This window comes from Dermacentor albipictus, chromosome 6 (assembly GCF_038994185.2).
Source record: "Dermacentor albipictus isolate Rhodes 1998 colony chromosome 6, USDA_Dalb.pri_finalv2, whole genome shotgun sequence".
NCBI lineage: Eukaryota > Metazoa > Arthropoda > Arachnida > Ixodida > Ixodidae > Dermacentor > Dermacentor albipictus.
Genome location: NC_091826.1, coordinates 122,675,153 through 122,696,868, shown reverse-complemented (window position 1 = coordinate 122,696,868; position 21,716 = coordinate 122,675,153). Strand labels below are relative to the sequence as shown.

Genomic DNA, 21,716 nt, shown 5'->3' with positions numbered 1-21,716 from the left:
AACAATGGCGAAAACAGTGATCCCTTATGAGAGGTCATTTCTCAAGCATAGAAAAATTATACTGCAGAATGCGCGCACTCTCTAAATAAAACTGCACAAAGCTCGTATTGAAGGGAAATGCCATGGGCTTTGGTTTATGCAGAAAGGGGCGATTGCTGAGGCACTGCGACGCAGGGCCAAGCTGCCTCGTTCAGCGGTGGTTTCTCAGGTTAACTGTGACCGTCTAGACCACGGGCAGTGCTCGAAGCAACGTGAGCCGCTACCGCAGGCAGGGGCGGCTCCTAAAAAGGGCGCAACCAAAAAGGCTGGGGAGTCATCTCCGTCGCATACTTCCGAGGAAGAAGGCACAGAGGTCACTCCTTCCACCTCGTCCTCATCCTCGGCCCCACCGTCAGATGGGGAGGATGCTCAGAAAGAGAGACTGGTGAGGAGCAGGGCCTCACCTCCAAGGCTGCACTTAAGAGGAAGCTATATTTCGAGGGCACCTATATGAGTACACCCCACTGATTCTGATCAGGTTTGTTGAATATAAAACAAAAGGTTTATATCTAGTGACTGTAGTGAGCAGAATTTTGACTTAGGTTTTCAGATTGTTGGTAAAGATTGTTGAAAATTGTAGCACATTAGAAAATGAAGCTAGCAAGGTTACAACTCTCTAACTCGGCAATGAAAAATGATATCACAGTTTTGTAAGCTGTACCTAGTAGTTCAGCTAAAGTGGACAAAGCTGGTGTATTATTCAACATACTGAAATTTGCTACTAGTTGATGTGTAGGACTTCCACAAAGCCCTTGCAAATGATAATTAATTCACTAAACTGTAAGTTTGGCTCAAGGCTAAAACAGATTTCCCTGTTCAATGTACATTTAAAACTCTGGGCAACTTCTGGACCAATCTGTGTGAAATTTGTGGCATTTTATAGCATTAGTTAAATTGTAGTGAATCTAAGGAGCAGTATTTTTATTTAGAGCTTGGAATATTTTACAATTCTAAAAAATTTCTAACTTTCAAAGAAATTGAAGTACGGAGTTTACGAATCCGTAACACTGCACCAGAAAGAGATATGACAGTTTTATAAAACTGCATCCATTAGGGCATCTAAAGTGGACAGTTTTGATATATGAATTTACAGCTTACGTGAAATTGCTACAATACCTATGAAGGTTTTGGAAATGTCCTACTCACAAATTAGTGTCATATTTCAGGCTTGTATAAAATATAAAATTTGTCTGGTTTAGTTGTATTATCAGCTTCAGTTCACAAAATTGTGATATCATATTTCATCGCTGAATGACGGAGTTGCGAACTTAATACCCGATTTTTTTTTTTTTAATTTTGCAGTTTTCAGTAACTTTTTCTAAAACAGTTGATGGCCTAAATAAATATCTGCTCCCTGCCATCACTAGATTTGAACTTTTCTTTCAGATGCTAGAAACCTCATCAAATTCGGTGCATAATTGCTGACAAAAATGATTTCTCCGTTCCCGTGTAGATTAGACTCCGCTTAAATAAAACAAGGAGGGATGGAAAAAGTAGCTCTGTTTGTATCAGCCGTCGCCATCTTCCTTGGCCGTCTTTTATATATGGCATGCTCCGGCGCATGTGTCTTGTGCCTCATGCCGCAAGCTGCGACGTTAGAGGAAAGGGAAGAAGAATAAAGAAAAGGCTTCTGCTCCTCTGTCATCGGTCCGAACGGTTCTCAGGTCTTTCACTCGCTGACTCACACATTGTTGTGTGGACCTAACCTCGGTCCCTATATGTTTATCAGAAGTTTCGTTTAAGTGAATGTTGCAAAAATAGCAGAAAAATTGTTTTACTTCAGAAACGTTGAGTGCTTTAATTTCACTGCGCTGAAAAAAATATGTTATTGTACTCTGCATGGAGTGTGAAATAGCACAGCCTCTTTCGCACAAGGCATTTGTTCGTGCACTCTCATTTTCTGACCGTTGCCATCACACTGCAGAATGGAACGCGAAAAATGGGCAACATGAACGCCGCAGAACCGTCACTAATGCCACAGCAGTGCAACTGACTGATAGATTGGCTTTTCCGGACTATTGGGCATCACCATTTGACCTGTTTGTCAGCCTACTCCTGTTTCATATGAAATATGACTGCTGATGATGTACTGTAGGTGCACGTTCGGTTCCAGTTTTGTTTAACAGGAGTTCCAAAAAGAAGCCACAAAACCCAGAGTATGCATGGTTTGCTATGTCTGTGGCTTCTGTAGTGGCAGGCAATTTTATTTCCCAAGTTCGGACATTCGACCATCCGTGTGTTTCCATATAAACCGAGGCACGCCATTCTGTCACTGACTCTTTTCAGCTTGATAATGAAGGACATCCCCACAAAGTTCAACACCATTGCAGGTTTACGCCATGCAATATACACTGACAACATCACACTTTGGTGTGTCACGAGAAACCCAGGCGAACGGGAAGCCACACATCTGGTTGGCTTAGACATTGTTGATGCCTACATACACCAGCTTTGCCTCAAATGCTCTCCATAAAAATCTGCGCATGTTATCCCACTCAACTCTTCCATCATCAAGGCAGCTTCTGATCGTGCCCACATCACTTTCACTATGACGGGCCAGCCTATCCCGCACAGAAAACCCGTCTGCATCCTCGGATTCCTGTGGCAAGAGGTGCGTAATGCAGAATGGCTTTGGCACATTCGCCATCAAGCCAATCAAGTTATGCACATGATGGCACATATCAGCAAGTGCCACACCAGGCCTGCATGAACACAAACTCTGCAATATTGCTGAGGCAGTAATCTACTCTCGGATCCTCTATGGCTCGGCATATGTTGCACTTACATGCACCCAGACCAAGCGGCTTGAGGCTTCTTAATGGATATGTCATTGCATTGAATAGTGTAACCTTGGGCACGCCCGCAGCTGCGACGTCGAATGAGCAGCCTTGCACAACACCTTTGATGCAAAGGCCCAAATCCACCAAGAGTCTCAGCATCTGTCTGAGCACCTCATTGCAGGGATGTATGTACGTACGTACGTACGTACGTACGTATGTATGTATGTATGTATGTATGTATGTATGTATGTATGTTCGGATATGACACTTCACCACTCCCACCTCTTTGCACCAATCCTCCACTTTGTACCTTCCACCTACAAATAGAAGTTCGACTGGCACAGACAGGCAACGTCACCTTCTTGCCAACTGCATCCAAGACGACAGTCATCGCCCTTGAGCGTGACATCACTTGTTGGCATGACGAAGTACCCTCTCCAACCGACGCCGAGATCCTTGCCATATCGGAAGCCATTACTATCCCCCCCTACTCCACACCAACCTTTGCCATTCGCTCAGACAGCCAGGAAGCCCTCCATTCTTTCACAAACAATATCCTTCCCTGTCATTTTTGGGCACCTCTCGTGCTACGCATGCAACAGCACCCCTCACCTCCCATACTCTTGAAGTGGCCGCTGGGCCATAAGGGGATAAAGGGAAATGAGCGTGTTCAGTCCCTCGTTTGTGAGCCTAAAATACCGAGCACTCCTATTCAATGTCCTGACGCCTGTCATGCCAAAATGCACCCCACTGAACACCGCAAGCGAAGCCGTGCTAGGCTCCGCAAACTATGCTCATCTGCATGTGCCCTTCCGGCCCCCAATCCCTCCTTCAGCCGCCATGATGCCTCCCTAATTCATCATACTCAGACTCTAACGCTGGCAAATTACGCCACACAACACATTATTGAACATCACCGCAGCCACACGGCTTGCCCGGTGTGCGGCGGTTATCCCAACTCTCCACACCTACTGGGCTTGCCCCAGCACAGTCCTCACCTTACTGTCTCTCCGCCTCTTCCTTAAACTCGTTTGTTCCCTTCTGTGGGAGAGCTGGGCCACTCCCCCTGAACATCACCAAGCCGCTTTTTTGGCCACTCCTTGTGCACCACATAAGGCACGTCCCGGGTGCCACCACACCTCCCACTCCAGGAGCTACTGTTACATGATCACATGGTACCAAAGCAGCAGACCGCATGGGCAAAGAGCAGTTTCAAATAAAGTTTTATACATTCATTCATTCATTCATTCCCTTCCTTTTTCACCTGTTCTGTAACTGATAGTCTCAGTAATAGACTGACGATTACCTGCCCTTTCCTGGCCAGGCATAATCCCCTGATCACTTTGTAGCAAAAGAGCAAGCACTACTGTTTTCATATCGCACTTGTTTGTTCGCAAATGCAGATCACACACCACGTGCCTGTTAGCAGCAATCGTGGATACATGTTCTCTGTGCCATCCATGATGTTACCTAAATGGGCCTGGCTTCAAAATTTTTTTTCATGTTCGAAGACCCCACAAAAATCAGAATGCATAAGGGCGCAAGCTTTCTTTTACACAACAGATTTTTTTAACCCTGACACGGCAGCACCATCACAGAAGCGTGCATGTCAGAAAGAAATTAGGTAGGAGTTGTAAAACGAAGATAGGAATGTATGAACCATGCTAAGAGTGCATTGCCATTAAACATGTCATTTTCGTTTCTCTCTGCATGACTGAAATTGTTGTGTTCGTGTTATAATATCTGAAGAAGAAAAAACGATGCGGGGGGTGCATCACCTCCAAAAAAATTCGACTTTGAAAGGGTTATTGTTATGCCCAATGTTTCTCGTTCAATCGCTTGTGCAGCCTCTTTATAAATGTCTTTCTTCCCACATCGAAACGAGTAGCAGCATAGGAAGCGACCAAGCAAACTGGAGCCAGTGTTAAAATTTCGCTATGTTGTGCTTCCACGTGACTACCCCCTTCATTATGATATCATGACACAGCAGCAATGAAACCAAAACTGGTGTAGAAAAGCTATTATATTTAATTGTTTAGGGTGCTCTGAGGCTTGCTAGTATTTTTTCCTGTGTTTAGAGGTCCAAGAGCTTCTTAACACAGAGAAATAAAGCGATGAAGACATTGTGTCAGTGCACCCCTTTAAAAGATAAAAACATTTTGGTTTTCACACGGACGCCTTTTCATTGAACCGTCTTTCATGCTCTCTTGCCGCAGGCAGCGGTTGGCAACCACGACACGCCAATCATGATGTGCCATGGAGATTGTGATGACCTGGTGCCCATGCGCTGGGGCCAGATGACAGCCGACCTCCTTAAGACATTCGCCAGGGACGTCACCTTCCGGCAGTACAAAGGGATGGGTCACTCCTCGTGCGAGGAGGTGAGTGACACCCTCATTCCAGTCAACACCTCACAGCAAATTTTCTTTTACTGAAGTTATCGACTTTAGAAAAGCAATATATGAAATTAATCAAACAACGGAGGTCAGTGTTAACAGGTGTATGTAATGATGCAGATAGGTTATAGCATTATAGCCTTAAACAAAGTGCGAGTGAAATACAGTTAAACATCAATATAATGAAATTGTAAGTAACACAAAGTACCATAGTTACTCACATAATGAACGCACCTTTTTTTTTTTTCGGAAAAGTTAACATCAATAGCGGGGGGGGGGGGGGACATTACGTGGGAGAAAAACAATGTTACGACAGATTTATAAGAATTGAAATTTCATACCACGATGTTATTTGTGTCACTAGCCAATTATTTGTTGGTGCTCCTACTTGCAACTAAAGCAGTCTTCACTCTCCTCATTGACGTCGCTTGCTACTTCTTCATCGTTGTCGGCCCACAGTGCATCATCTTCTGTGCTGTCCAGGCGGTTTGAAATTCCAGTTTTCTTTAAGCTGCAGATGATCGTATCGCTCGTAATTATGCTCTACGCCCCCAGAATCCATCCGCAGAGCATGTCGATGGATGGCCTCCTCGTTTTACCTGCTGGAATAAGGTCGTGGTTTCCCTCAGCCATCCGCTGCGTGCACGGCCACCGCACATTGTCTTTGAAAGCTTTATTTATTGACACATCAAGAGGCTGCAGCACAGACGTCAGGCCACCAAGGAACACAGTGATGTCTGTACGCATTTCTTTCGTTCGGCGCCGGACACGCTCCTCCAGATAGCTGCGGAAACTGTCGACAGTGAGCAGTGATGGCAGAAGAAGAGCTGCCGGATGCTGTCCCCAAACTGTCTTCAACCAGTTCACCATCAGCTCTGCCAACATACAGCTCTCCTCCTGAGCATGAAGCTGGATGCCAGCAGGAATAAAGTCCTTGGGAATCACCTTCCTCTGGAAAACGACGGACAGCGGCAGCTTCCTGCCATCAGCTGTCACTGCCAACATCATCGTGCACCGTTCTTTTTTGGCGCCTGTTGTCTTCACATGCATGCTTTTCGTACCTTTCAGTTTCACCATACTGCTTGGCAGCATGTCGAAATTCAGAGCAGTCTGATCGGTGTTCCCAATCTGTGAGAGAAGGAACTGCTTTTCCTGCCGTGTACGAATGACAAACTGATGGAAGTCTTGTGTTTTGATTTCACAGTCCGCCGGCAATTGTTGGCATAACGTCGTGCACCTTCTAAGGCACCGCTCAATCTCATTGTCCGGCCACTGCCGGATTTAAAATCACAAGCAGGAATGCCGTGATTTCTGGCTGTGGCCTGTGCGTGGTTCTGAATCAGCTCATGGGACACTGCACAGCCAATACTCCGGAGCCTCATGACCTGCCTGCTCAGAAACTATTCTTTATAAGAGGAAACTTGCTTTGTTTTGGCCCTCTAAATAGGTGTCGATTCTTTTTTGTAGCATGAAGCTCATCCTCTTGTTTTCGCCACGAGTGTGTGCAGACCAGATAAATGCTGAAATGTCATCCAGCCACACAGTTCCCATGCTTCTACACATAATCACGACCTTGAGTTTAAACCCGGCCGTATAAGTTGCGTACTCGCCCATCGTAGCTTATGCAACAGGTGCCTAAGAAAGTTCCGCAAAGCACAAACAGGAGCAGCGATGGATTGGCGGCGAATTTACTTTGTTTGTTGCTTTGTTGGCACATTGCTGCACATGCATGGCGTTATAAGCAAAGGTTCTTTTGTTTTGCATTCGACAGATGGTGCTCCGCCACAGAAAGGTGTGATTTTTAAGGTGTGACCCGTGTTGTTTGCATTCACATCGATGGTGACTATTTAGCATGGTTCTTAAACTGTATTTAGACTTTTTGCATCATTGTTTGAGGTATAAGAGCATGATTTTACGTTATTGCTATTTAGACTTTTTGTGTCATTGTTTGAGGTATAACAGCATGATTTTACATTTTTGCTATAGTCAATGGCACCAGCAATCGTACCGAAAATAAGTGAATAGATATTGCACACCAACTTTAGAAGTGGGGTGCCCCTCCTCCTCCCCCCCCTCCCCACACACACACTAATTCACTCACTAAAAAAGTATTTTCGCAAGACAAAAGTGAGGGGTGGGTTCATTATGCGAGTGGATTCCTTACGTGAGTAAATGCAGTATTTTAATTTTTCATAACTTCTTGTTCAAAAAAACTTCATCCCCTTCAGTGTAAGAAAAAGTCTGTCGGCTATGTACTTGGTTGCATAAAAGGTCGAACTTTAGTGTGGTGAAATTTTATGCAACGAAGTAAAGTACCGATTTTACGGACTGTTATACAGTTGAAACCCATGATAACAAAATCCTGCAACAGTGAAGTTATAGCGACAACCAAGATTTTCGCGACAATTCTTTGTATCCTCGGCGAACCCCGATAATATTCACTGCATTTCGTACCTCTCGATAATGAAATGTCGCCGTACCAGAATCCTGCATCAACAAAATTTGCTGAAACGTAACCCTGCATTTACTACTTGCGCAAGGCTAGCAGGCTCCAAAATGTACACAGATGCGATTGCTTTGCACTGAAATTCCGTAAAATGCCACCACTTTACACTTGGCATGGGTGCCGCCATTTTTGTTTACGATAACAACCTAGTACCGGAAGCGATAGCACATGCTGTAAACATGTCATAGCCACCATCTTTTTTTTTTCATTTATTTACCCTAAAGGCCCAGCTTGGGCATTACATAGGGGGGGGGGGGGAGAAAAATTGATATACAATATACAATGATGTACATTATACATTGTAAGTCGAATATCCTTATATGAAGTAGTACATGCTATACAACCGTTACATCACTCCTAATTCGACAACATCATATGACAATAATTATTAAATTATACAAACAATAATATGACATCTGCAGAAAGGCAGGAAGAAATGATAATGTTATTAATTCACGAATGTTTCATTAAGTGCTTGTTTGAATATAATATGGTCAGTTATTTCAGCTATATTACTTGGGAGACTATTCCATTCCGAAATGGCTAAGTGCAGACACGAAAACTGCAATAGTTTAGTACGTGCAAATGGTTGTTCGACCTTAAATTCGTGATCAATTCGTGAGAATTTTCTTTTGGCTGGTAAGATGTGTGCCTGAGAGAATATATTTGGGTTATGAAAAAGCTGATGGAAGAAAGTTAGCCAAGATATCTTTCTTCTAGTCTGCAATGGGATGAGTCCTAGGTGATGTTTTATTTTGGTGATACTTGAATGTTGTGAATAGTTACCTGTAATAAATTGCGCTGCCTTGTTCTGAAAAGAGTCTAATTTGTTAATAAGATGCGTTTGGTGCAGGTTCCATATAAATGAGGCATACTCAATCTTTGAACGAAGTACGGTGGTATATGCAAGAAGCTTAGTATCACTATTAGCCTGACGAAGCGTTCGATGAATGAAGCCAAGAGATTTGCATGCAGCAGAAACAATAGAACCCACGTGATTATGCCAAGAGAAAGTCGGAGAAAGATGAACACCTAGATATTTAAATGATTCTGTAGTTTCCAGAGCCTCACCATTAAGAAAGTATGTGTGTTTCGTAATTTCACTGCAAGTAGTAAATCTCATAAGTTTAGTTCTCGAGGTATTTACGCTCATTTGCCAGTCTGAGCACAATCTTTCAATCCTGTTCAAGTCATTTTGTAACTTATCACAATCACCCTTACATTTTAATGGCCGATACAGAACGCAATCGTCGGCATGTAACCGTATTTCTGAGTCTATACCCTGATGAATATCATTTATATAAATTAAAAATAGAGTGGGTCCCAAAACGGAACCTTGAGGCACACCGGACAGAACAGGCTGAAATGAAGAACGGGCATTATTGATTACGACAGCCTGTCATCTGTTACTTAAGTATTCTTTAACCCAGTTTGTTACTTTTTCGTCAACATTAATCAGTTTCATTTTATATATGAGGCGGTTATGAGCCACACGGTCAAAGGCTTTAGCAAAATCTATAACTATGGCATCAGTTTGTGTAAGTTCGTGAAGGTTAAAGTGAATGTCTGTAGTTAGTTCAAGAAGCTGGGATTCACATGACCGGCCTCGTTGAAAACCATGCTGGTTTCCAAATAGAATGTGGTTGCTAGCCATGTACTGCATGATTTGAGAAGATAATACGTGTTCAAATAGTTTGCATACAACAGGCGTAAGGGATATAGGCCTATAGTTTGTTACCTTGTTTTTGTCGCCGGTTTTATATATTGGTATGACATATGCCAATTTCCAGTCGTCTGGAATTTCAGCGGTGTCGAGAGACTGTTGGAACAATAGTGTAAGTATAAGAGCAGAATAGTGCTTTGTCATTTTTAGTAGCTTAGTACAAATACCATCAGGACCTGGACTAGAAAACGATGGTAAACGCTCAATAGCTTTCACAATTCCGTCACTTGTCACAGTTATACATTCCATAAATGGAGAACTATCTGCAAAATGTGTTGACTTATCTAGGGGCTTTGCGTCACTAAATACACTACAAAAGAATAAATTAAACCGTTCAGCAACATCCATGACATCAATTGCAGCACCAGACTCAGTGTCAAAAACAGGAAACTCTTTTGTAGGTGCGGGAAAAGTGACTCTCCAAAATTTTTTTGGATCTGTTTTTAGAAATTGCGAAATATTCTGGTTGAAAAACTTATATTTGGCAGCCTCAATATGTAATGCCCATTCTTTAGAAAAAGATAAATATTCTGACTTAGCTTCAACAGACTGTGCGCTTCTTGCCTTTCGAAACAAACGTTTCTTTTTATTCAGATATCGCTTAATCTCCCGAGTAAACCATGGCTTGTCTGCTGTTTCATAGATCCATTTTTTTTTGGAATGTATTTCTCCCGGAATCTTAACAACTCGTTACGAAAACGAATCCAGTTATCTTGCAGCGAACAGTTTTCATACGTTTGCAAGAATGACAAGTAAGATTCAAAAAGCTCAGAGTTAAAGCTTTCAGGATCTGCTTTAGAATAGTCATAAATCTTCTTTTTTTGTCACGGTTTCTTCACGGTCTGCGTTTTAAAGGTACAATGTATGACACGATGGTCACTGATATACTCTAGTACATCCACGGTAACACGTTCGGGGTGTGTTGTTAGCAGCAGATCAAGAATAGCATTGTTCCGCATAGGGATTTCGACAAGTTGAGACAACTGAAAATATTCTAAAAGGTCAACAAAATCTGCACAATCGCGTGTCTGGCGCGTGCTAGGGAATGTTAAAGTAGAGCACTCTAAAAGGTCAACAAAATCTGCACAATCGCGTGTCTGGCGCGTGCTAGGGAATGTTAAAGTAGACCACTCTATGCTTGGAAAGTTAAAATCGCTGGCCAAAATTATAGGAGAGTTATTGTATTCGGATTGGATGGAGCCTAATACAGATTGCAGTTCCTCAGAAAAATCTTGTAGAAAGTCAGGTGGCCTATAGCATGCTCCAATAACCAAAGTTACAGCTGGTAAATAGCATGCAACCCAAATTGTTTCAAGAATGCTGTCAGTAGGTATGTATTTTACCTTTATATGCTTTCTGATGGCTATTACGACACCGCCTCCTTTTCTATCCACACGGTCTTTCCGAAAAACAGTGAATGAATTTGAAATTTGTAACTCAGAATTGCTAACTTCAGGAGTTAACCACGTTTCCGTTCCAATTATAACATCTGCATTACAAGCGTGAATCAGGGAAGTAAGCTTATCTTGTTTGTTAAGGATGCTACGAAAGTTGGCGGAGATTATAGAGAATGTAGGTGTCCCACTGTCTTTCTGAACGTGGCGACTGCGTCATGGGTTTGCATTTCGCTGGACACATTCCATGACCCTGCCCTCGGAATGCTGGTACCGATATAATCTCCTACCTATCTTTAGTTTATCGAAAGATAGCTTGAACCTTTCATCGGGTTGACAATTCGCTCGAGCAAAGTCGCGAAGCTGTTTGCGCACGAATTGTATTCGAGGTGAAAAGTCCTCATCGATCCAAACGTTTAATTTCAAATTTTTTAGCTTGAACGAATTAGCCAGAATGCTGCACTTTGTCTTATAGTGCAGAAACTTCACTATTATTGACCGGTGCTGCCCTTGCCTGTGAGATCCAATGCGATGTGCACGTTCAATATCCGTTATCTCGAGGCCAAGGTGATCTCTGCAGAAGCTTTCAATGACAACTTGAGAAGCCTCGTAGCCTTCTTTCTCTGCCTCGGGCAAGCCTTTGAATATCAAATTTTTTCTGCGCATCCGATTGTTGATGTCATCAACCATTTCGACTATGTTAGGTTCAGAATCCCGCTTATCAGAAAAGGATGAAAGATCGCTTTTGATGTCATCGACACCTTTTTTTGACTTCGGATAACGCTGTGGCATTTCCCAAAGAATCGTCAAGCGAAGCTTCCACTTTCGAAAGGCGTTTCTTAAGGTCAGTTATACCTGATAAAATGTCCTTCATCTTACTGCTAATTTCCTTCTGAAATTTTTCACGCACAGACTCGGCATCCTTTAGCGCATCAAGAACCTTGTCTATCTTGTCAGAGGGATTGACTTCAATGTCACCGCAGCAGATTAGGAGGTGAGCCGCAGAAAACATAAGAACGATCAGTCGCCCTCACGGGCACCATGTAGCAAAGAAACCGGCAGCGGCATGAAAACGAAGCCCTTCACTGCAGCTACACTGTAGTCGTTGGCTATGGCTACCTATCCGCGCTCGATATGTGACAATGTCAACACCCATACTGTACACATATAATCATAGGCACTGGGCTTGGGATTTGCGGCGTGCAGTGAGGTACAGTTTATAACGCTATGAACCTGCACCCACCTATAAAAGGCAGAAGAACGATGTTTAGCGCTTGTTTGTTGATCGCCTGTTTGAAGCGGCGCACAAGTTGCTATCAACACATGGCAACGATTCTCACACCGCTAGGGCAGTGCGTAATGCAGCAAAAACAAGGAAATATACGTCCGACCGACAGAATTGTTTGTGGTGCTTGAGGTGGTGCCCACAGCATGGAGTGCCACACATTGGGCCGTGATTGAGCAATCGTCCAGGAGTACACATCCCTTGCTTCAAGAACACTGGTTTTGACGCTACCCGGCAGGCATCGCGTGCGGACGCGGTGCCAGATGTAGATTTGCGTGAAGGCGCTGTAATCTCGATCGATTGCCTTCAGGTATACAAGATACGATCACTTCTGCTCTCGTCACCGGACGCATCGGCGCCTACGGGCAGCAGCTTACACTGGAAAAATGCTACTGCATCCGTGGAGCGCTCTTGCTCTGCATTTGGTGCTGAGCTGTGCAAAATCTCGCAAAAGTGATCGTGTCTCTGAAAGCAATGGACCAAGAATACTGCTCCACGGCAGTGCTGCCACTGCTGATGGATGCATGTGGTGCACTTTGTACTGTCGGCAATATAGCTGTGTATCCTTGAGCACAGCTTGCCAAAGTAGCCAAACAGAATTTTGACAGCAAAGTTTCATTCTGTGATGCATTACCTTTCTGTGCTGTCTCATTCCTCAACGACAAAATTCTTACGAAACTGAATTCTTTCATGTTCCCGCCAATTACTTTATTACGAGGTTCAACTGTATCAAGGATTAGCTGTATTTCTATACTTGTACTAGATGTAGCCGTGGGAGTGTTAGCCAATGACACACTCAGCCGTCACAGTGGATGTGTGACATCCTTTCAACTACAGGAGTTGAACAGTGCCTGATTTTTCTACATATAGCCAACCGCCACATATCACTGAGGCCCCCAGTTACAATGCTTTGGACAGGAAAACAAAAAGAAAAGAAGCGCACACACAACCTGCAGAAATAACTGCCAACCAAAGTGCTAGAAATTTTGCAACGGTCTCTGTTTGCAGGTGTACAACTTGTCTGCATTGTATCTTTGACCAACAGCTCTGTTCCCCGCTTATTCGACAATGCCAATAATCTTCGGCTTCTGCTGCACTGTAAAGGACCGCCGTCAAGCGCAAGTTAGTTTGCTGACGCAGCTTACGCTGTTTGCTAAAGCACAAAATGTGGACCTGAAAAGAGAAGGAGAATGGGAGAAGAGATCTTCAGTATTTGAGAGCAGGCGATGGAGTGGGTTCTGTTTTCCAGGCGATAAAATTTTTCACGGCAAAGGTGGACAGAATAAAGTGTTGATTTAATTGATTGATTTAAAAAAAAACTCATTGACGCCAATTTATGTCATGGGTATGTGCCATTCTTCACTGCCAGAAAGAATCTTTTTAAAGATTTCTCAGATGCTGGACTGAATCGAACACTTGCCATATATATTCAGACAACGTTGTCTACATTGTCATTCAGATATGCGCCGCGTGTGGAATTTGTGGTGCCACTAGATGGCGCAGCATGTCAGAGAATTTTTCCAAAGCGACATCAGGATGCCTTAGAATGTGTAGTTATAAAACAAGGTGCACCAAGGAAGAAGAAACATGTTCCTGTAAAGCTAGGGAAACAATAGAATGTGTTTTATTAGAATGTGAAGATGTGTACGCTGCTGTCAGTTTAGGCTCCTCTGGCCTCCTTGAAGCCCTTGGGTTCAGGGATAACAGGGGCAAGTAAACATGTCCACAGTAGAGATTAGTAAGAGCCAATTGGACGTTTGGTGGCAGAAAAGCAGGGAGACGACAAACAACGGAGGCGAAAAAAAAACTAAATTTGCAATAGTGGTTCAGAAAGTGTGATGCTGGAAATTCTTTTTGTATAACAAAAAAGAAAAAGAAAAGGAGAAGAAGAAAAATAAGCTTGATGGTGCAACCCACTGGCCCGTTTCAAAGGGGGCGCTCGTAGCGTGCATCTATCCATCCAGCCAGCGAGAGAGAAGGCCAGCTGCAGTACACACACCATGATTCATTTAAGCAGTGGCAATACGGTGCATTGCTACATTGCTTCAGTGGTAATTGCTAATCGCATTAATGTTGACAGTCATCCCTAGATGGTTTCTGCCAGGATTCTTTAATTATTATTCACATTAGCTTTCCTGTTTACCTAGATCTGGAAAATCGGCTTGCCAGGTCGCAAATGATGCTTGGGTGTGTCCGTGTTCCAATACAGAGACTGTCGCATAGAAGAAGCTGTGTTCCTAGACGTTGATTTGAACAGCCTCATATCTGTGCCACGCAGGCACAGAAAATGACATGAACTTGCTAATTCCTTAAGTTTTAACGTCATTTGCGTGATGCCTCACGAACAAACCTATTGCCATTCACTTTAATGTCATTCGTTGCATAAAGCATTCACCAGAACTCATTCAACTGATAAATTCATACTCTCATTGCCATAGCTTGTGCACTGCAGTAGCACTGAAATATTTCAACCGGCTGCTGTCATGTAAAAAAAAAATTAATTTACGGTCAGCCACATTGCTTTTGTCAGGACTTGTACTCAGCTAACTTCCTTGGGTCAGCATTGCAACGGCTATGGTCCCTAGACGACAGCTTTGACTGGGCAAGCACCATTTTGATTTTAGGCTTCGGATTTGAAATGCAATGGCAGATGTTGCTAAGGTTGGTTGCAATGTTGGAAAAGACAGCAACAAACTCAAGTGAACAGCACCATTGTATGCTTATTGTTATATTTCACTGTTAATAAAGGTGCATTAAGCTTAGAAACGCCTTTTTGTATTCTAATTACTGCCCCTAAATTGCTCATTTTAAAAGCTGCTGTCATCATCGCGTGGCAGCTCTGCCAAAAAATTGGCGTAGGGGCCTGCTTTGTCCAAGTTAGAGGGACTGACAACTGGCCAGAATGTGTTGTGAGACGTTGATGGAAATGAAATGACCATGATTTATAGTCATAAGACTCCAGTATGCTGTTCGCAATTTAAGTAGAAGTTATAGTATTAAATTGGCCGAAGTCTCAAAAACCAGTAAATGTCGCGGCTTAGCGGTGAAATCTTGGTGTTACGAATGTACTAGTATATGTAGTTACTCTATGTGAGTCGGCTATTATTAAGTACAGCATGCTTATCGCTCAAAATTACTGTTTCTATATTATTAGACACTTGCACTTTATTCTGTGCGTATTACGACGTAAAGAAAGCGCATGCTAATGAGCAGCATGCATGTCCACTCGTTATGTATGGCGGCACACATGCTGTTGTACGCGCACAATTTGTTGGTAAGTAGCCAGAGTTGTGTGGTCTCCCTGTGAGGTACAAAATGCCATCGGTTTGTTGTGCCGTAAATGGCTGCCATTACTACAATACAGTAGAACCCCGCTGTTACGTTCCTCGGTGCTGCGTTTTCCCGGCTGTTACGTCGTTTTCGTCCGGTCCCGGCATAGCTCCCATAGGAGAGTAGAGTAGACTTTAATGGAGAGAAAGGAGGAGAGGTCGGCCTGGAGAGCGTGTCTCTAGCCTGCTACTCCTCAATGGGGAATGGGGAAGTGGGAAATACAGGGAAAGGTAGGTGGCGGGTGATTATGATATGGTAATGTATAGGATATAGCTCCCATAGGATCCCAACTGTGAAAACGTTCCCGCATGTTACGTCGCAACCTGGCACCCCGAATCCGGGCGGGCAACGCGCGCCAACCGCCATTTTGACGAGTCTTGGCCAGGCTTGGCTACGGAATTGGCTACAAGACTATGGCCTCCGAGATCACCCTCTTGCACGCGCGTGGGTAATCTCAGAGGCCATAAAAAGCCGCACGCGAGTTGGAGAGATTGCCACTAGATGGCCACTGCCTCGTCAGCCGAAGCGAGTAAAACCCGCGGGCCCGCAGCAATCCAGTCTTTCTTGTTTATGTGGTTCAACCCATCCGAGTCGTCCGTGTCCTTCCGTCAACAGCTACGCTGCCTACGCTTCGTCAGGCCTCGCTAATCCAGTCTTCCTTGTTTGTGCGGTTCAACCCATCCGAGTCGTCCGTGCCCTCCCGTCAACACCTATGCTGCCTACGCCTCGTCGGGCCTCGCTTACACCGCGAGCGATTTGTCGTCCTTTGATGGCGTCGCGCAAGCGCAAGGCGCTTTCCCTCGAGGAAAAGCTGGATGTTCTCAACGCAGTCGACAGGCAGCCAGCGCGGAAAAGAGTCGACATCGCCAAGGATCTTGGTCTGCCACCCTCGACGCTTAACAGCATCGTTTCGAAGCGTGCCGAGATACAAGGGAATGCAGCGCTCTTCGGCCCGCAAGCTAAGCAGGCTCGTGGCGCCAAGTATGGAAACCTCGACGAGTCACTTCTTACTTGGTTTAAACAAGCTCGCGCTGCCGGTGTTAACTTCGACGGCAGCATTTTGCGCGAGAAGCCGATGGAAATAGCCGACCGGATGGGCATCAGTGACTTTGCGGCGTCAAATGGCTGAATCGACCGTTTCCGGAAGAGGCACGGCATCGCGTATAAGACGGTATCCGGGGGAGCAGCAAGTGTAAACTTGGAAACAGTCGACGATTGGAAGGCCACACTATCTGCCATAATTGAGGGGTATGAGCCTCGTGACATATACAATGCCGACGAAACGGGGCTTTTCTTTCAGGTGCAGCCATCCAAGTCGTTAAGCCTGAAGGGCGAAGCATGCCCAGAGGCAAATGCAGCAAAGAAAGATTGACGGTGCTCCTTTGCTGCAACATGGATGGCTCGGACAAGCTGAAGCCATGGGTAATCGGAAAATACCGAAACCCACGGTGCTTAAAGAACATTCGCCTGCTGCCATGTCACTATAGAAGCAACAGTCGTGCATGGATGACGGGTTCTTCGTTCAAAGAATTTCTTCGTTACTTCGACAATAAGATGGGCTCCCAGTGCAGGAGTGTTGTCCTTTTTCTGGACAATTGTGCTGCCCACCCGAAAGACCCGTCGTTTCTTCGGAACGTTAAGCTTGTTTTTTTTTCTACTTGCAGCCGTTGGATGCCGGCATCATAAAGAACTTAAAGCACTCGTACAGGAAGTCCATCGTAAAGCGCTGTCCGGCGCGTATTGATCGCGGACAGCAGCCTACGATCATTTCAATACTGGACGCTATGCACTACGTCGCTTCAGCGTGGACTGCAGTGAGCGCGTCAACTGCACAGCACTGCTTCCCGCGGTGTGGCTTTCGCATGGACGGCGGAGAGGAAACTGCCACGGAAGCTGAAGAGACGGAAGCAGCCTCTCATGATCAAGAGCTGAGTGAAGCTTTGAATGCGCTGGGTGCCACGGGAGTCACGTATGACGACTACGTCGCCATGGATGCTGCTGTCGTGACGTCCGAGTGTCGGAGTATCGCCGAGATCGTTGCAGACTCGGTCGCAAGTGAAGCCTCAGACTGTGGTGACGACGAGGAGCACGAGCCGCATGATTCCGGGGAGTTGGCGGACCCGAGCTTTGGAGAAGCCATCGCGGCTCTGGACCTCCTTCGCAGGTACGTCGCACCTCAAAGCGACGCTGACAGCAATGCGGCTTTCCAGGCCATCGAGAAACGCGTGGTGTTTTCCAGCGAGCGGAAAAAACGGCAATTGACCATTCTCGATTTTTTTTAAGACCTAAGCTCACTTGATGTCGAAATAAATTGTTTCAAGGCAAAGTTGCACTGTTTTCATTAATTTTCGGACCTTTCCTCACTGTTGCATTTTCCCGGCTGTTACGTTTTTTTTTTTTTTTTTTCGCGGTCCGGTGAAAAACGTATGAATGGGGTTCCACTGTATTAGCACATGTGTGGTTACGGATGCATGCTAAACTGTTTATCACATGTATAAGCGTTGTTTTGCTTTCGGAAACTGAACTTGGTGTGGCTATAAAACACTCTTGACTGGTTAACGACCAAAGCAATTGGACAGGAACCACGCAAAGACATAGCTATTATTGCAAAAATTATTTAACACATTGAAAAGTGTGAATCACAGGTACATTGGCTTGGTAAACAAACTAATACTTTCTCACAACTATGGCTGCACTTGTCTTCCTCCCACCAATGCCGGCGTATAATCGCCATCGCGCTAATCTATCACTGTTTTCAGCATGCTTCCAATGAAAGACTACATCCTCACTGCAGATAAAAAAAATTCTGATAAAATGTTCCACGGCGTATTCCACGTTACCACTTCATGATTAGAAACTCTGACTGGTAAGCTTTCCATTGTACTAAAACAAATGGTTACCATGAAAACTGCTTATCAGTCCTTTTAATGTCATTTTCTGAGCCTGTGTGGCACAGGTATCAGTCCACATGTACGCATTTCCCTAAAACATGTTTTCTTACATCTCTTCCATTTCCCTTTGCTGCAGGAGACGCAAGACGTTGCTGCTTACTTACAGTCAAGGCTGCCGCCCATCTAGTAGGTCCAAGTCTGAAAGCACTGAGTGAGGAAGACCTGTGTCTGCACGGCAGAGTTTGCAAAGAGAAGTGCTTCCGGCTTGCATCGCAACATCTGCCTTGTGTCTGAGCACAGTTCTCTTCCTTTTTTCTTTTTTTCCTGTTTATAAGTTCTGTTCATTCCAAGCTCTCTCTCTCTCTTCCGGTACGAGTGCTTTGAGAAAAAAGAAAAAAAGTATAGACGGCGCTTTCAAGCGTACACTGCACCTAGTTTTTTGCCAGATAGGCTTGGTGAGAGGAAGAATAAAAAAGAAAGAGGCGTTGTGATGGCCTTCTGGGTGATGTTTCATATGCTTTGAATCATGTCATGATGAGCAAATGTGCCACAGCCCTGTGCTGCTGGAGTCTCGCCAACCAACCTACCAGCAGGTGCACACCCACTGTCCGCATGGCATCTGAGGGTTCACCAGCCACTCCTGAAGAGACATCTCCATCGCAGACATCTGCAGTCGCACACAAATAAATGCAGAGTATCCTCTTCAGACCAATCAAGCCCATGTGGGTGTGCTTTGTAGCTTTCTGCTACAGTCGGCTCAATGACAATTTTTCCCTCATCAGGGTGTGTACCAACCGGAAAAACTGGGAGTTCTCGGGGATTTTGAGTATTCTGGAAAAACTCAGAGAAAACTCAGGGAATTGGTGCCTCTATCAGGGAAAATTACCTGTAATTTTATTGAAAGGGTCAGAAGTCGCGGTAATGCTGGTTCGAGTAACAGACAGGAATCGTAATGAATCGGCTTTGACACCCTGTCAGCTGGAAGAATTGCCAGGCCAGCGTACAGTTAATTACTGACTTTCCGAATGCCTGATAATTTGCACAGCTTCGCGGCACCACCAAGCACCCCATATAGTCAATGTATCAAAACGTCTGAAATTTCGGACGCAAGAACCCTTTGCCGACCGATTTTCCGGCGCTTTTTGCCGTGACCGCAGGTCCGAAAGGGCATTAATCAAAGCCACCACCGCTGCCGTTTTGATTACCTCGCCGCCTCGAACCGGCGCTCTCGCATGCAGATCCGCTGGCACCCGTAGCCACCACTGCGGCAATGCTAGACCTAACTCCTTCTACGTTCACTGTTAAGCTTCTTGACGTTGGTTGCCGTGTTTTCCATTGAAAGGATTCGCTGCTCTCAGCAACGCCACCGACTCCACCTTTGTAGTCCTCGTGATTGGCTTAGAAGCTTGGAAAGCACGGTGCTTGGCACAATGCCAGTTCCCGAGTCAGCTTCGCCTCTGTACATAAATGTTACTTGGTGAAGCATAACAAACATGGGAGGGGGCTATTGTCACGGGACACAGCCCATATTCCTTAATTATACATGCGTGCACCCGGTATCTCCTGTCACAGTACAAGCACTGATACGCCTAATACGCGTACCGACAGGCCTTCAAAGCGTTTTCGAATGTGCCTGGGGTGGATTGAGCCCTTAAGGGCAGTAAATGACATGCATTTATTTTTTCCAACTGGCCGATTTTTTTGACATTTTTGCGGCACCTAGGGAGTTCGAAAAATCAGACGTGGACTGTGCAACTGACCAAGAAGATGCTTCAAATGGTCTGTGGGGCGAATGAGTGGCGGAAGGAGTACAAGAACAAAAAGGACCCACGCATTGATGAATGAAAGGGAAAGGAAGTGCACTGCCGCTGTTTTGAAGGAGCTTGAGCTCAACAGACAAAGTGTTGGCTGATGCCGAGATGCAGGTGTCCCTCATCCAAACCGAAACAAACTCTTTAAAGCAATGAAACACAACACTGAGGTGTTGCGCACGGTCTGAAAGTATATCAGGACAGTTGAGGTTGACTTACAAGCTGTTAAGAGAGAATCTCAATTGGGACAAAGTTCGGGCCTCATGCCACTGAGCTTGCTATCAGTTAATAGAAATAGCTCGTATTCAAAAATATTTGCTTCTGTATGCATCTCCTTTTTATTTGTTTTTGAGAATGTCGGACTCCATTTGTAATTTTTTTCGAAGACATTTTATTTGCAGTGCATTTTACTAACCCCTCCCTTCTATTCTCTTCTTGAATAACATAAACACTATTCCTTAGTATTCAAACTGGATTAAGTCGGGTTTTTTTTTTCATTTGTTTTTTATATGCTTTACTAGAGAGTGACAGCGTCGGGCGACATGGTTTCAGCCCGTCTTGACATAGAACATGGTTCAACACTCAGGGAATTTTGCAAAGGCAGGAAAACCTGGAAAGCTCAGGGAATTTGGAAATGTCAGCTTGGTAGACACCCTGCTCATGAAACTTCCTCCACTTTGTGTCCTTTGGCGGAGAACTGATTTGCCATATTCAGTGTCCCAGTGCTTTGAGTTGTCGAGTAATTCGCTCTGATGCTGCGATTTACTAGCCTCCTGGTTAACTCGGATGGTAGAGCGACTGCCCTGGAAAGGCATTGCTCCTGGGTTCGATCCTCAAACTGAGAAAAACTTTTCTTCAACTACAACGCTTTGTTTCTGGGTTACTCATGTGGAAGGTGTCAGTGTTTTGACTCTACATGCACAGTTAGTGTTGCTGCTGGTGCAGAACAACACAAAGCCAAGCAAAGGTTGTCATGAACTAACTTCGGCTATGATAAACGAAATGAATGGTAGTGCGATGGCATCTCGACAGGCTGAGGAAGGGGTGCCTCCATCACATGCCATGCAATGCAGCCAATCGCTGCAGCACAGCACTTTGATTTCTTCCCACTGTCTTATATTTTGGCTTGCGGTCAGTTGATGCCTGCAAACGCTGCACAGTAGTCATTTTAAAACGAATCTTTCTTTGCCTACCATTGCATAGTTCTGCCTCAGTCAGTCGGTAGCTGGTCAGGTTCTCCCAGAGTAAATTTGCATTCACTTTTTAAAAAATGAAGTGCGTCCCACAGCGCGATTTGAACCTCGGCCCCTCGGTGCAACAGCCCGATGTTGGAGCACCATTAAGCCACAACTCATTTTATTTTTCATGGTATTTATTACGAATATAAAGCATACATGCGTAAGGTATTCAGATAGGGGGAAAAAAAGCCATAGCCGTGTCTACAAGCACAAATAAACACTTCAGAATACAATTATTACAGTTAACAGTTATCTAAAAGGGAGGCAGAAAAATACACTTCACCCCAATGTCTTGTACGTATGCGTACAGGACATTGGGGTGA

General features: G+C 44.7%; 1 protein-coding gene across 1 annotated transcript in view; it reads left to right on the top strand.

The window, feature by feature from the left end:
* Positions 1 to 18,857, top strand: part of Apt1 (Acyl-protein thioesterase 1) — a 44,399-nt gene extending 25,542 nt beyond the window's left edge. The window contains exons 6-7 of the mRNA XM_070541315.1: positions 5,036 to 5,200; positions 18,481 to 18,857. Coding sequence (XP_070397416.1) covers positions 5,036 to 5,200; positions 18,481 to 18,531 — 216 coding nt within the window. The 3' untranslated portion in view covers positions 18,532 to 18,857. The remainder of the gene's footprint in view (positions 1 to 5,035; positions 5,201 to 18,480) is intronic.
* Positions 18,858 to 21,716: the final 2,859 nt, after the last annotated feature.